The 15,882-nt window shown below is 48.2% G+C and overlaps 1 protein-coding gene across 2 annotated transcripts in view; it reads left to right on the top strand.

The window, feature by feature from the left end:
• TP53I3 (tumor protein p53 inducible protein 3) overlaps positions 1-13,046 on the top strand; it is a 159,022-nt gene extending 145,976 nt beyond the window's left edge. For both annotated transcript variants that reach the window (XM_085610595.1, XM_085610594.1), the window contains one exon: positions 12,313-13,046. In XM_085610595.1, coding sequence (XP_085466721.1) covers positions 12,313-12,501 — 189 coding nt within the window. In that variant the 3' untranslated portion in view covers positions 12,502-13,046. The remainder of the gene's footprint in view (positions 1-12,312) is intronic.
• Positions 13,047-15,882: the final 2,836 nt, after the last annotated feature.

The raw sequence follows: 15,882 nt of genomic DNA on the forward strand, positions 1-15,882 counted from the left end.
AGGGGTACTGTCGAGTGCACACAACTCCATCCACGCATAGTGGATGTGGTCCGGTATACGTTATTTACACAGGATTGTTTTTGACTATCAGGCTATCCAGTGATGTTAACTTACCAGTACGCTATGCATATCAGTCCCACACATGCTGTACAGCAAATATTACTCTATTTACTGCAGGTGATACAGACTGTAACTCCCACTTATAATAACGCTAGGAGGGCATCTGCCCTATCTTCGCCCAGGGAGAAAGGTACAGTAGGGTATCTTGCGATATAGAGAAAAAACCTATCTAGCAATATCACCAAACTCTTTACGGCATGTGCACAATACATGTATCTCCTATTCTAACTACTGCGCCAGATGTGCATCCTTAGGAAAGTAGTGTCTTTTCCCTTGTTACTCTACCCTTAGTGATGCGTTGACTACAACGTCTCAGAGGTCTAATGAGCGATAAGTCGAGCCATACAGTCCCACCAGACGGCGAAACCACAAATTAATTTTCCGTCTATCCCACACAAGCAGGATACCTACATGGCACAAGACATACAGTGTACCTCCCCCTCCCCCCGCTGCACTCAACCGGAAGGATGCACTTATTCATGCTCAGGGTTTTGTCCAGTCTTCTTACGTTCCCGTCGCAGACCCAGCAGTTTTTTTAGAAAGTCGTACGCTGCTTTCGGAGAGTGGAGGATCGTGGAGTGGCCTTCGTGATTCACCTTCAATCGGGCCGGATGGAGCATTGCATACTCCACTCCCAAATCACGCAATTTCTGTTTTACGGGATTAAATTCCTTTCGTGCTAGCTGGACTGACATGGTGAAATCCGGATAGAAGGCTAATGTATTACCCTGGTAGGTCACCTGCTGTTTTTCTCGCGCCATTCATAATATGGCATCTCGATCCCTATAATTCAGGATCTTGGCCACTATGGGTCTCGGAGTGGCGCCCGGAGGGGGTCTGGGCACGAAAGACCTATGTGCGCGCTCCACTATAAGGGTAGCCGAAAAAGTACTAGCACCAAACACTTCACGGAGCATGTCTTCTACATAGGTCTCCATCCGGCCTGTATTTGTGGATTCAGGAATTCCCGCAATTCGGACGTTATTGCAACGGGACCTCGCTTCCAAGTCCTCCACTTTGTGTTTAAGGCCTTCCACCACTTTCTCCATGTCTTTATACTTACGCGTTGTGGTTTGCGATTCATCTTCTACGGTTGTTATACGCCTCTCAGCTTCGTTGAGTCGTTCACTTTGTTTGTCCAGTTTAGCCGACATATTGTCCACCCTATTTGTAAGGGAGTCCAACTTGCCGTTTATATCCTGCAAACTCTGCTGTATCGCTTTGAGGACTAGTTCAATTGTATTCTTTATCTCTGTCCCCCCTTCCAGTTCCGTGTCCGACAGCGCCGTGGCACCTTTGTTTTGTCGTTTAGTTTCGAAGGAAAGCTTGGGTTGTTGTTTGTCCGGCTTCCCCATGTTGTCAATAGCAAGTCCCCAAATTGGCGGCCCTCCCTTCACTCTATAGCCACCCACAGAGGGACAGTGCTTGGCACCCGGTAGGCTCCTGTACTCCCAATCCCTCACTCGGCGCAATTAACTCTAGCATCCATATGTTGAACACAATATTTACTTCCTTGGAGGACAACCGGTAGAAGCAGCCGGGCTGCAGTGCCTCATGTACAAATCAGATGCGTAGTTATGGCAGACATCCAGCAGGGACCAGTTCACACTGTTGGGGAGGCACCGTGACAATATGCAATAGCATGCCCCATTTCTTCATGCGTTGCGATATGTGCATGTATCACCAGGCCACATGACACATACCAACAGGCACCTCACAGCCATCCCACCCTCCAGGAGACCACTGACTTCACGATACGTGTCTAGCGGCAGCTACCACACAGTCACTGAGAACCTTGCGCTCTGTAAGTTATACAGGAGTGCGACGCCAAGTTTCTAGGCCCCCCTGACGTCTGACTGCGCGGTCCCTGCTATCGCCTTCGAGGGGCCCCCAGCCACAGAGCAGTCACCACATCCGGCAAAATAGGCGCCTTCAGTATATGCGATGATGCGCGTCACGTTAGTTGAGGCACAGCTCCCCCAGCCGCTACGGCCGCCTGGTTCCACAATGGCAGGGAAGTCACATCAGCGAGGGGGCATTTTCGAGCTCAGACGTGGGCCGCCATTTTGCGCTGGAGCCTCGATGTGCGGCATGGGCAGCAGGCAGAGTCATAAGGTAATCATACTCACTGCGCGCCTGCACCCGGCAGTCCGCTGGTCTCTCCCCCTCGGTTGTACCTCCCAGGAGCTAGAGACAATCTGCGGGGAGTCCGCTACTCGGCCGGGAACAGACCCTACATCGGAGCGGACGCAGGATCGGGCGCCGCCATCTTGAGTCCGCTGCCTGCCTCTCCACCGGATAACTACTTAAGCAGCTTAATGCAGGCAAATGGTGAGTATGCAGCCTCAGCCCCTCCGCATCATGTCCACGAGGAATTCCGACGTTGGCAGCAGTTAGTTGCAGTCAGTAACAGCCCCGCATGCCGGCCATTTATGCCGTTCCTTGTCCCGGACCAGCGGAGCTGCTTCAGAAGCCAGCCATTCCGCTGTGCGCCCTCTAGCGCCCCTTTCACAGAAGTGAATTACTTGCTGAGAAACTTAAATCATTGCTAGCATACTGCTGTACATTGTACTCTCTGTGCTTGTGCAGCCTCAGTCTAGACAGTGCTGGCACTCTGTGATCACCTCAGGCCTTTCCTTCACTAAAAGGTAGCGTGGATCGATTTGGAGTACCTCCTTTAAGTGCATGAGCCACATTAAGCAGTTCTCTTCCAGGGGATCCTCATCAATAGTCATAAGCATTAGAATATTCCCGCCCATGTGCGGGATCCCGGAAACAGTATATTATATGTGCCCCACATATATATATCCATACATATATACCTATATGTATACACAAGCAATTGCAGCCCATAAACCCTAGAGCTGAACCATGCTGTAAGGAATTTCCACTACACATAAGAAAATAGCATTATAAACATGAGAAACAACATTATAACTTGTTTGGAAACTGTTTTAATGCTTAGAAAACAGCAGAAATTCTTAGAAAACACTGAAAGCATAGGAAGCTCCCAGGCTGCATTGCAAATACCCAGTCTAAAAAGACTGAAAAGCTAACTAATAGCTGCATAGCAAAAAACTGACACCGTGCCTTTAAGGCACACCTGACCCCCACCTTCCCATCATGCCTCAGGGGTGGCAGTTAGGTCAGTTGTTCTTTCCGGCTCCTTCTGGAAGGATCCTGGCAACAGAGCTCCACTTTTTTCTGAGTTTGTCAGAAAATATTGTCTATTTTTCAACTGTTTTTTCCCTTACTTCGACGTTTTACATCTAAGTCAGTAAGAGGCTGTCTTTTTTAGGCAGTTTTGGGCATTTTTTCCAACTTGAAATGCCTTCTCTTTTCGATCCTTGCCCTGCTTGTGGCAAGAAGAAGGCCAGGACTGACTCTCATAGGGTCTGTATCCTGTGTCTACCGGAGGATCATGATTCCAAGACATGTACTCACTGCCAGAGCCTGTCCAAAAGAACTTTGAAGGACAGAGAGCGAATTCGCATTTATGGCCTGGCACAACCATCCAGAGGCCGATCTCCGGTGAGGAAGGGCTCCAAGAGGCCTAGAGATTCATCTAGGAGCAAGTCCTCTCGTCCTTCCGCCTCAGCGTCGGGCTCGGCGCTGAGGAAAGATGTTCCGGTAGGTCGTGTTTCCAAGAAGAGACTTTCGACAGCGGGCTCGCCGTCGAGAGCAGGTACGTCGTCGACGTCGAAGTCCAGACCGCCATCGTCAACTCGGCGAAGATCGGCGTCGAGATCTAGAGCCTCTCCGCTGTCGTCAACCCGGCGACGATCGCATCGAGAGACACCACCCCTCCGCCGTCGTCAACCCGATGACGATCGGCGTCGAGGAGCAGGGAACCTCCGCCGTCGTCAACCAGGCAACGATCGGCGTCGAGGAGCAGAGAACCTCCGCCGTCGCCAACCCAGCAGCGATCGGCGTCGAGGAGCAGGGAACCTCCGCCGTCGTCGTCTCGACGACGATCGGCGTCGAGGAGCATGGACCCTCTGCCGTCGTCAACCAGGTGACGACCGGCGTCGAGGAGTGTCACCCCTCCGTCGTCGAGGGCACGATCCCCTCCGTCGTCGAGGCTCCATCAGCGTTCGACGTCGGGACAGCAGGATCCTCCGCCGTCGTCATCCAGCCGGCGTTCGGCGTCGAGGTTGGCATCCGCGTCGACGTCGAGAGTGGCAGCATCTCCGCCGGCGTCCCCACGGCGTTCGGCGTCGAGGGAGAGAGGGCCTCCGTCGTCGGCTTCACATCGCCGTTCGACGTCGAGGCGGCATTCTTCGCCCACTGAACATGGCCGCCGGTCCGCATCGAGGCGTCGTTCGACGTCGAGAGAAGAGTCCCGGCGAGAAAGGAGACGACGCCACGGATCGACGTCAAGACCACGCTCGATGTCGAGACAGGCCTCGGACAGGTCGGTGGTCCTGGTGACAGAGTCGGCGTCGCGCCATTCCTCCTCTCACTCAGGGGCATCTCCACGACCGGCAATTCCACGAGAGCCTGCCGGCCAACCCCGTAGTTCTTCCCCTCAGACTCAAGGGACCATTTCTCTGTCGCCCAGATGGCTGCTGCCAGCACATCATTGGCAGGACTCAGGGGCTACAAGGAGGCTGCGGGAATACGTCAGTCCAGTGCATGACTCTCCGCTGCAACGGCTGGTGGCGGCTGTGGACAGAGCTAGTCCCCCCAGGCCAGCACGTCAGAAGTCGCCGGACAACAGGCGACGCAGATCGCGCTCCCCCAGACGGGAGGGGCGTTCATCTGGATCACGGGCGCGTGATCATCGCCGGAAGCGGAGGACTCCATCATCGTCCTCTTCCTCGTCCACCAGGTCCTCCATCAGGGACTATTCACCCACGCTATCGGGCAGCCCAGTGTCCAGGGTCTCGCCCATAGACGACATCAACACCTACCAGGAGGTGTTGCAGCGGGGAGCGCAGAAGCTGGGGATTGAGATGTCAGTCCCCCAAGTCACCACGTCGGTGATTTTTGAAACACTTCACCAGAAGTCTGCCTCTCGTCTACTGCTGCCTTTGGTCCCAGGAATCATGGAACCAGTCATGGACACCTTTCTCACCCCGGCGACCGTCAAAGCGGTTCCGGCTCGTATCCTCAAAAAATACAAGCCAGCTACCTCTGACCCCGTCTTTGTGAAGATGGACCCGCCTGCGGACTCCGTCATAGTGGCAGCTGCAAGAAAGGGTCAGACGGCGTCGGCCTCCTCTTCCGTCCCTCCAGATAAGGAGAGCAGAACCCAGGACTCCTGGGGACGCAGGGCCTGCTCTTCCGCGGCGGCGTCCCTCAAAATCTCCAGCGCGGCGGCGCTTCTGGGCAGATACGATAGGGCTCTCTGGGACTCGATGGAGCGATTCAAGTCCAAGTTCCCCAAGGAGGACCAAAAGGACTTTGAGGAGATTGTTACTGAAGGGGCTCTGGTGGCTAATCAGTCGATTAGCACAGCGGCGGATGGTGCGCTACTCTCAGCCCACTCTTACACACACGGCGTGTGCGCCAGGAGGTCGTCCTGGTTGCGGCTGACAGGGCTCAAGCCAGATGCACAGCAACGGATTTAAACCTCTGGCAACTCCCTCTTCGGCACTCACACGGATGAGGAGATGGGGCGCATGAAAACTGAGCTAGACACCCTCAAAGCTGTGGGCTTGGAGAAGAAAAAGGAATTCAAGCGCCGTTTTCGACCCACCCAACGCAAGGGGCCTCAACAGAGGGTTGAAACCCTTCAGTGGTCTCAGAGTAAACCCCAAGGAAAATCGCAGTTTCGAGGCGGAAAGTCCGGCAGGGGCAGAGGTGGACACCAGCAACAGTCCTCCACTACCACAAGAGGAGGAAAGTCATGAGCTGTGGCTTCCTCTACGACCGTTGCCCACTCCAGTGGGAGGAAGTGCGTCACAACATCTAGCAGAGTGGGACAGCATCACAAAAGATCGCTGGGTGCTGAATATACTGCGAAATGGATATGCGCTACGTTTTCGAGCGCGTCCGAGAGACATCCCGCCAAAAAGGTCCCGTCCTCACCACTTAAAACTACTCCAAAAGGAGGTGAGGGCCCTTCTGCAAAAACAGGCCATAGAAAAAGTTCCTCCTTCGCAGGTCGGAAAAGGAGTGTACTCCCGGTACTTCCTTGTGCCCAAAAAAGATCAAGAGCACAAGTTTCGGCCGATTCTAGACCTTCGTCTCCTAAACAAAGTCATCGTCAAGGAGAAGTTCCGTATGTTGGCGCTTCACCAAATATGTCCACATCTGCAAGTCGGGGATTGGATGTGTTCGGTGGACCTCCAAGATGCGTACTTTCACATTGCAATCGCGAAACATCACTGCGGTTTGTGGTTGGAAGCAAGCATTATCAGTACAAAGTCCTTCCATTCGGACTCAAGTCGGCTCCGCGAGTCTTCACCAAATGTATGGCAGTGGTGGCGGCCTGCCTACACAAGCAGGGTCTCTTCGTCTACCCGTACTTAGACGACTGGTTGCTGAAGGCTCCATCCCAGCAGCAGGTGAAGAAAGACTTCCAAATCTGTCTGAGACAGTTGCACGCTCTCGGCCTTCACGTCAACATGGCAAAGTCCGTGCAGCAGCCCACTCAGTCCATCCACTACCTTGGCTCCGTTCTGGACACAAGCGTGGGAAGAGCGTATCCTTCGGGTGAGAGACTGTCTTCAATGAAGAGGAAATGCAGATGCAGAGGCCGTCAGCCCGGCAGGTAGCATCTCTGCTGGGATCCATGGCGTCCTGCATTTTTCTCATTCCCAACGCCAGACTGCGAATGAGACCTTTGCAGCAAGCCCTGGAGGACCAATGGGATCAGTCCACAGGCTGTTGGGGAGATCGAATCTCTCTCTCCCAGGTGGCGAAATCTTCCCTAGCATGGTGGACTCGTCAGGACAATCTGTTGGTGGGAGTCCCGTTTCACCACCCACTTCCGGTGCAATCGGTGGTGACAGATGCATCGCTGCAAGGTTGGGGGGCCCACATGGGGTGCCTCCAAATACAAGGTCGGTGGTCTGCAAAAGAACAGGGCTACCACATAAATATGCTAGAGCTTCGGGCAGTCCACCTTGCTCTAAAGGCGTTCCTCCCAGCAATCAAGGCCGACTCAGTCCTGGTGCAGACCGACAACACCACGACCATGTTTTACCTGAACAAACAGGGCGGGACTCGGTCACGCCCCCTCTCCCTGGAGGCGCAGGCGATCTGGCACTTGCTGCTCGCCCGGAACCTCTCGGTAGTGGCAGTGCACCTTCCAGGGGAGTTGAATATCAAGGCAGACGCACTCAGCAGGCACTTCGAAGATCAGCCCGACTGGGTGCTGCACGACGACGTGGTGGCAGACCTGTTCCGTTGTTGGGGTCGTCCAGACATCGATCTGTTTGCAGACGACGAAAATTCAAAATGCCACGCCTTCGCATCCAGATTCCACCGTCCAGGGACCAGGGGGAATGCTCTTTTGATGGACTGGTCCGGGACATTTGCCTACGCCTTTCCGCCCCTGCCTCTGATTCCGAAGGTGGTATCCAAGCTGCTCAGATCCGACATGAAGATGATCCTCATAGCTCCGGACTGGCCGCGCCAGTGGTGGTACCCGGACCTTCTCCATCTCTCAGTGCGACCTCACAGGCGACTGCCTTGCAGGCCGGACCTGCTGTCCAAGATGGGCGGGAGGATTCTACATCCCAACCTTCCCTCACTGAACTTAACAGCATGGCTCCTGAGGTCCTGCAATACGGACATTTAGGTCTACCACCTGACTGCATGCATATTCTCAAAGAAGCGAAGCGACCCTCCACGAGAGCGTCTTATGCGTTTAAGTGGAAGAGGTTCTTCATTTGGTGTAGGGAGAATCACCTTGATCCTACAAAGGGGCAGGAGGACGTCATCCTTCCGTACCTCCTTCACTTAGCTAGATCAGGCTTGAAGTATGCATCCATCAGGGTCCATTTGTCTGCCATTACAGCTTACAGGAGGTCTCCCAGTCAACCTTCTTTTTTCCAGATGCAGGTGGTCAAGGACTTCTTGCAGGGGTTGAAAAAAGTTTACCCCCCTGTTCGAAACCCTTCTCCTCCGTGGGAGTTGAACTTAGTGTTGTCCAAGTTCATGGGCCCACCTTTTGAGCCGATCCACAAAGCTTCTTTACAGCATCTGTCGTGGAAGGCCGCTTTTCTGGTAGCCATTACATCGGCGCGCAGAGTTAGCGAAATCCAGGCTCTCTGTACTAAAGAGCCGTACACAGTTTTTCACCAGCACAAAGTGGTCTTAAGGGCACATCCATCTTTTCTCCCTAAGGTAGTGTCTGATTTTCATATTAATCAGTCCATTTCTCTGCCATCCTTCTTCCCGAATCCAGCGACCCCGGCTGAGCGGTCGCTCCACTCCTTAGACCTCAAGAGGGTACTTAAATTCTACCTGGCAAGTACCAGAGGCATTAGGAAGACGGATCAGCTGTTTGTCAACTATGGCGCCATGAGAACAGGCTTCCCAGCAGCTAAACGATCCATTTCCAGATGGATTGTTTCCTGCATTACCCTAGCCTACCAGCTGGCGAAAAGGCCCTTACCTTTGGCCCCTAAGGCTCATTCTACTAGGGGGAAAGCGGCCACAGTAGCTTTCTTGCATGACGTTCCAATGGCAGAGATCTGCAAGGCAGCCACTTGGAAATCGGTTCACACCTTTACCAGGCACTACTGCCTCGAATCCGATTCCAGGGCGGATGCCCAAGTAGGCCAAGCCTCCTTGAGGAACCTGTTTGGGTAGCTGGGTCTATCTAAGCATACTGATCCTTCTCTGTTTTTCTTTCCTTTGCCCGCAGGGGGATGAGGTCAGGCTCGCTATTCTATTCTAATGCTTATGACTATTGATGAGGATCCCCTGGAAGAGAAGGATTAGTTACTTACCTGTAATCCTAGTTCCCTTCCAGGGGTATCCTCATCAAAGTCATAAGCAACCCTCCCGCCTCCCCGGGCAAAGGTGTGATAGTTTTCAGAGGTTAATATTTCTTTGTGCCATGACTTTTGAGTCTCCGCAAAGAACAACTGACCTAACTGCCACCCCTGAGGCATGGTGGGAAGGTGGGGGTCAGGTGTGCCTTAAAGGCACGGTGTCAGTTTTTTGCTATGCAGCTATTAGTTAGCTTTTCAGTCTTTTTAGACTGGGTATTTGCAATGCAGCCTGGGAGCTTCCTATGCTTTCAGTGTTTTCTAAGAATTTCTGCTGTTTTCTAAGCATTAAAACAGTTTCCAAACAAGTTATAATGTTGTTTCTCGTGTTTATAATGCTATTTTCTTATGTGTAGTGGAAATTCCTTACAGCATGGTTCAGCTCTAGGGTTTATGGGCTGCAATTGCTTGTGTATACATATAGGTATATATGTATGGAAATATATATGTGGGGCACATATAATATACTGTTTCCGGGATCCCGCACATGGGCGGGAATATTCTAATGCTTATGACTTTGATGAGGATACCCCTGGAAGAGAACTAGGATTACAGGTAAGTAACTAATCCTTATCAGTACTCCAGCCCTGCCTCCTTACAGATGTGATGATTGACAAAAAGGAAAAGTATACTTGGAAAGAATCATCATTTTGAAATCGATAACGCCTATTACTCATGTTGTTAAATAGGACATATTTGCCCTGCCTGGGGCTTGTTAATTTCGTCATGATGCACATAATTTCTGTTCAACTTGTATACCAGTAACGTCAATAAGCTAGGGGAATTTTTCTAAGAATAAAAAGCGATAGAAATACTACTGTATGGGAAGCATGTAGAGGTGATCATTTGTAGACAGGAAGAATAGAAGAAGCAGTTCCCGTAGCTGAGTTGTGAGCAGGAAGAGAGAAGAGGGCACTGTATGGGGGAAGCTGGGGAAGGTATATTGTATGGAGACAGGGAGACATGAGTGGGGTAGCAGGGTGCGAGACAAAATATGCTGCTATTAGTTAGTGATCGAGAGGAGAGAGAATGAGAGGAGGATATGTCCTTATTGGAGAGAATGAAAAGCTTTGTGAGTTCTATGGCTTTTGGGCAGAGAGTGGAGAAGCTGTTATGCAAAAAGAACAGATGATGGACGGAATGCTGAACAATGCAAACATTCACCCCCAGTTACTAATCTGGGTTCAATCCATTGTTTTTTTGCTCACCACGCCATCCTAGTTTGGACCCAGCCATAGGCAAATCAGGCTTCTGAGGACCAGCTGCAGAAGGGGGAAATAGTGAGTGCTATCAACTAAATCAAAAGCAGGTAGGGATGGAGGATTTGTGAAGGTTTGGTCTGTGCAGATTTTGTATATAGTAGCTGCCGATGAAAGGAAAGAAAGAGTTTAAGGATATGAGCAAGGCAGAGATGAAGATGTGAGACGTGCAAAGGGTACAAAGCAGACAAGGCTGTTAAATAGGAGCAGGAAGTGGCAAACCGGACATTAACAACATCGGGGATGCTGATGAAGGTTCTGGACAGGAAGAAGGCAAGATGGCGCTTTAGGCAGGTGGCAGTTTGGCAGGCGAGTAAAAAGTAGATGAAATGTGGGACAGGATACCATGTGAGGGATGGGACAATAAGATGATTGGATGTTTGAAAGTAATTGACCTGCGGGCACATGCTAGGGCAAAAGTCAGGATGATGGGAGGAGGCAAAGAATAACTTTCCTACCTCAGAAATCGTCCTGAAAACATTAAGCCTGATTCACAAACTGCTATTTGTAGTACATTTTGTAGAACTATAAAATGTACTACAAGGTGTATGTCTTGTTTATACTTATTAGTGTGGAGGTCTCCGCCCGACTGCGGAGTCTCTGCATATGCAAGTATATATTTTAGTAGTAAATGTATGAGCGATACAGGTGAGAGGGTGGGAAATGAAGCAGACTTACTACTAAAGGGGATAGGATTAGGGCATATTAAGAGGGGTTTAGGCAGGGTCAGGGAGGAGTTTAAAAAGGGATGTGACGCACCCACTCGAGTAAGCCAATTGCATTACTCTCGGGGTGGAAACATGTCACTTACACTTTTATAGTAAGTTTTCACTTGGTATTGGAATCACTAACTGTAAACTTACTAACGTGTAACTTATCTTTGAGAATTAAGGAGCAGCGATTAAGGAATCAAAATACTGTCTCCTTCATGTAGCGTCCTTCCCAGCCTGGGTATCTGCCAATGACTACGCTACACACGGGGCTTAGTATTACACGTCTTTATTCTTCTGCGTGTAACTGCAGATTCAACATTCTAAACCAGCTTTCATTGCATTCTGTTCTAACACTTACATCATAACTCTACGGAGTCCATCAGGAGCCAAAAGGGTTCTGTCATTGTTAACGCTCAAAACACTACACTTCACTTCTCCAGTTTTGAAAGAAGCTGTAAGCTCACCTCTTAAAAGAGCGCCTCATTCAACAAAAGACCCTCCCTGCTCCCAGTGCCTGCTAAGGTAATGCAAAGGCAGTCCATCCTTCTTGTTCACAGTTATTTTTACACAATTATGTTTTTACCCTCAGATAGAATTCTGCTTCATATGTCTTATACAAGCAGGCATACCTATATACATGCTCCATTTAACAAATTGTATAAATTGAAGGAAATATGAAAGAGGTAGGTGCAGAACTGGAAGTGAGAAAACTGGAGGGAGAAAGAGATGGCGGTGAGGTGTTAAGGGCAGTACGCACGAATAAAGAGAAAATGCAGAGAGCAGCTGTTTAGAAGTGAGCAGATGTAATAACAGATGCCTCAGAAGGAAGAGATGGGTAATTTAAAAGAAGAGGCTGCAGAGATCTCAGTTCCTGTGGAGTAGGTTGTTTGGAGAGATTTATCTTCTTGAGAGAATGTGGATGAATAAGATCTGATTAAAGACCGTAGAGCTCAAAGTTTAGATGAAAAGAGTTGGTAGAATGACAGGCATGCTACTGTGAAGGAGTGAAAAAGGCTTCTCCGTCGAATGGTGAACCAGCAGGTAGATGCATTACTTTATGGACGAGGGGAGTCATAATGCAAAGAGTTCATAGACTTTAAATGGGGGGAGGTGAGAATGTAAGTACTCACTCTGGGCAAAAAGCAGTGAAAAAACTGATGGCATTGCTGCTGTCTGTTCCTGAGAGCTGTCATTGCAAACTTGTGTGATGTGTCCTTCATGTGTTTACTAATGTTATCTGTGCTTGTCCATGTTTGTGTCTATGTGCTGTAGTACAAAGAGGAACTGGTGGCAGCATTTACGAAGGAAGCCTTGCCCTACTTCTCTCCAAACAGTCAACTGCAGCTTCAGACAGTCGTGGACAGCGTTTATCCTCTGCATGAAATTGGGGTTGCGCATAGACGCATGGAAGAAAATAAGAACACTGGGAAAATTATCGTTGAAATGCCTTCTTCAGCATGAAATGAGCAATGGAAAATATTAATACACAAGAGGACTCCAAATTAAATATTGTGCTTCAGTCAGTGCCTGCTGTTTAGAATAAGGATTGCCTTCAGAGTGCTTGTACAGAGACAAAACACAGATCTTGGACAAGTCCTGAAAATCGTTACAGTCCATTTCACTCCAATATCTTAAGTTTCTCCTTCTCTGCTTTGCCAGTCGCTTTTGAACAGTGCCATCCAAGAGTGTAAAAAGTGTGCACATCATTGGACTCAATTTATACTTGATGCACTTATATGTAACACACTGCCTTCTTGGCCCTCTCAAAAAGTAGCAGAATCTCAAAGGGAGAACTTAATAGATTGATTGGAGCCTTGTGAGCTTTAATGATTCAAGCAGCTGATATTGAATACAATATACCATGCAATCCCTGAAATTGGAAAGGAAAATCCTTTTGGGATCTTATAGTACAGAAAAAAATAAACAAATCCCCCGAGCCACTTGGTTGCTTTTATGGCTGTTAATTAACTATGTTCAATTAAAGCAGCAAGCAGACATAACAAAAATGTGCATTGCAGTGTTGTTCATTTTCAAATTCGCATTTACCTCATTGATATGTGGGGGGGTGTCACTTTACAGCATGTTGCACAGCTATATGTGTTATCATTTTAGGAGGATGTTTAGGACTACATGGATTTTCCAGCTGTTGCATGAGCATTTTCTAAAAAACATCTCCTTGAAATCTGTGAAATTGATTTTCCAAAACAGATATTAATGATTTAACTCCAATGACCATATCTCATTTTTTGCAATTCAGGGAGCGGTTTCCTAAATTGGCAAATTCATTCCGAATGGTTTACTGCACAACCGCACTCCTCTTTGCACTGATATGTACCCAGGGACTTTTGTCTGTACTTTCTGTGATTGACTTTCAATCATTTTCCGCACGCAAGTGTAATTTATTCATGGACGTTATGCAGATTTTCCTTAGCTGTAAGGTACACTAAGTTTTAGGGAAGTTGGTGTTCACAGAATGAGTGGCCAATGTAAAATGTCAGATTTCGAAAATTAAGATTACTCCAAGGAGGCAATAACCACCATAACTCTCAATGCAGTGTACCTTTAGGTTTTGTGAATTTGTTAATTCGTAAGTAAATCTGCACAAGTTGGGAAGCATCCCTATGCCTTCGGAGGTTTCGGTGTTTTTGACAAACAAGCTATCTATTCTTAGCAGTGCTGAATGCTGTTGTGAAAACACCCAGTGACTAAGACTGCCTTATTCGTTTACAGAGGACATTTCTTTGTGCTTCTTCAGATGTTGCTCTTGTTGTGGGTTCTTCTACCCCTATTGCTGGCTGAATATGCACTGTGAATATTGATAGAGGTATCCACATTTAACCGATTCCCTGGTTTTTAAAGCCATGCTTGATGCAGAGAGCTAGAGGCTACCCCCTTCTTTCTGCAGAGTTACACATAGGGTTTTATTGGAAACTATAGAATTAAAATAATCAAATTATCAAAAACCCATCAAAATCTCAGATTTTTCTTTTTTTGGGAAGTGGTGCAATATCCTATTTTTCCGTTTCCAGTACCCACCTTCCCTTGTCACCCATCACATTTATTAACGTGCACAAGAGCCTCTTAGGCAGGGACTGCTGGGACTTTTAAATATGACCTAAACTAAGTATAGTTGGAAATATAAATGCCCACGAGCTTTGACCTAACCATATAGTACAGTATGTTGGCATTCAACATTATTACTCCCACACCATTGTAAGTTACCTAATCCATTCTGCACATATGTGACCTCCTCTGCTGAAATGGAAGAACAACTCATGCAATTCTCTGAATGATTTCTTTTGGACATGCCGCTACATGCCGCTAGCTCGGTTGGTCATTTCAGGAGTTTACTGTATTCCATTCAAGTGAGGAAACTATAATTTAATACTAGCTGTGGAAGTAGCTAGCCATAGCCCCCTTCCTCTGAAGGAGAAATACTCCTTGTTAGCGATCAGGAGCATCCAGCATTCATGATTCCATTGGCCGTGTCAGCTGCCTTCAACCTGGTGCAGTTGCACATTCTGCTGGATCAATCAAAGGTGGGGATTGGAAATAATTGGACAGCCAAAGTCTCACTAGGCTCCCGGTAGAATGATCAATTCCAGCAATGCAAGTTGGGGTCTCTTTACTCAGAAGTTATATTACAGAACTGGGGTGTATTGAAGGGCTTGTGTTTGTCACACATCATCTTTAATGATTATGTGCTCCTGGCAGAAGTGGTACAGAGTTCCAAATGTTCAGTAATTACACCCCGCTAGTGATGCGGTTGGAAAGAGGGAATGAAGGAGGTGCTTGAGTTCAAAAATATGTTGCCAACAAATGTAGGTAGGTGAAAGAGAGCACATTTTAGAGTAAGCGGTGGCAGAACGGATCATTTAAATGTTTGTGTTTTCATAGTCAACAGTTTTTTTGTTGTTGCTTGGATTGAAGTACTAATGAATTCCCCAACCTTGGACCTGTCAGTAAAAAATATACAGAGGGGTTCGCTTGCCAAAATGGTGCTCAGTTCCCAAGGTAATTAAGATTTTTAGCTATAAGCCAAACTAAGAAACAGTCTTCATTTATAAACACAGAAGTTGGTAAAGAAGGTAACATTGGTCAGACCTATTGTCCTGATCGCACTAGACTATGCCAGTAGGTTGTATGTCGAAGTACAAAAACACAGGACGGGAATATCGATCTACACATATATCAACTCCAAAATATCCTCAAAATAAGCATACATAGGAAGTACAGAATTACTGTTTTACTCTCACATCTATTTCCCTTAACAATATACTGCTACCTACCTTGGACTAGATATATGTGAAGGTCATTATTAGGAACTCCACATTTGAGGAAACGTGACGATGGCTGCTGTACTATTAAAAAACTCCAGTAATGGGCAGACGATGGCTGCCTTAATAGTCGTAAATATGCTAAGAATGGTACACAGTACTGTGCAGCAAATAAGAAGTTATTGTGACCTGAAATATAAATTCAAAAGGCAAAAGAAACCCAGAGGTGAGCAGAAAACAGCCTTGGAGGCGTGGCCTGACCTTGGCATGGGTGCATCAGGCTTTTACGCAACAGCACAGAAAACTGCAATGCAAAAATGACCGAGCCAAAGCTGCAGGGCCTGATCCAGGGTCAACTTAAAGATCGGCCAACAAGTAAAAGCAACTAGAACTAACAAAGGGTGACAATAGAATGTTCTATGGAGATTTACTGTATACAAGGTTGAACCTTGGTAATTCAAAAGTAAAGGAAGACTGGTAACCGGGGGGATGGGGGGGACTTTAAAGTAACAACCTGAAAGTGAGCACATTACTAACAGACTGGTGAATAGAACTAGATGCGTTT

The sequence above is a fragment of the Triturus cristatus genome, chromosome 6 (genome assembly GCF_964204655.1).
Source record: "Triturus cristatus chromosome 6, aTriCri1.1, whole genome shotgun sequence".
In the NCBI taxonomy this organism is placed as follows: domain Eukaryota; kingdom Metazoa; phylum Chordata; class Amphibia; order Caudata; family Salamandridae; genus Triturus; species Triturus cristatus.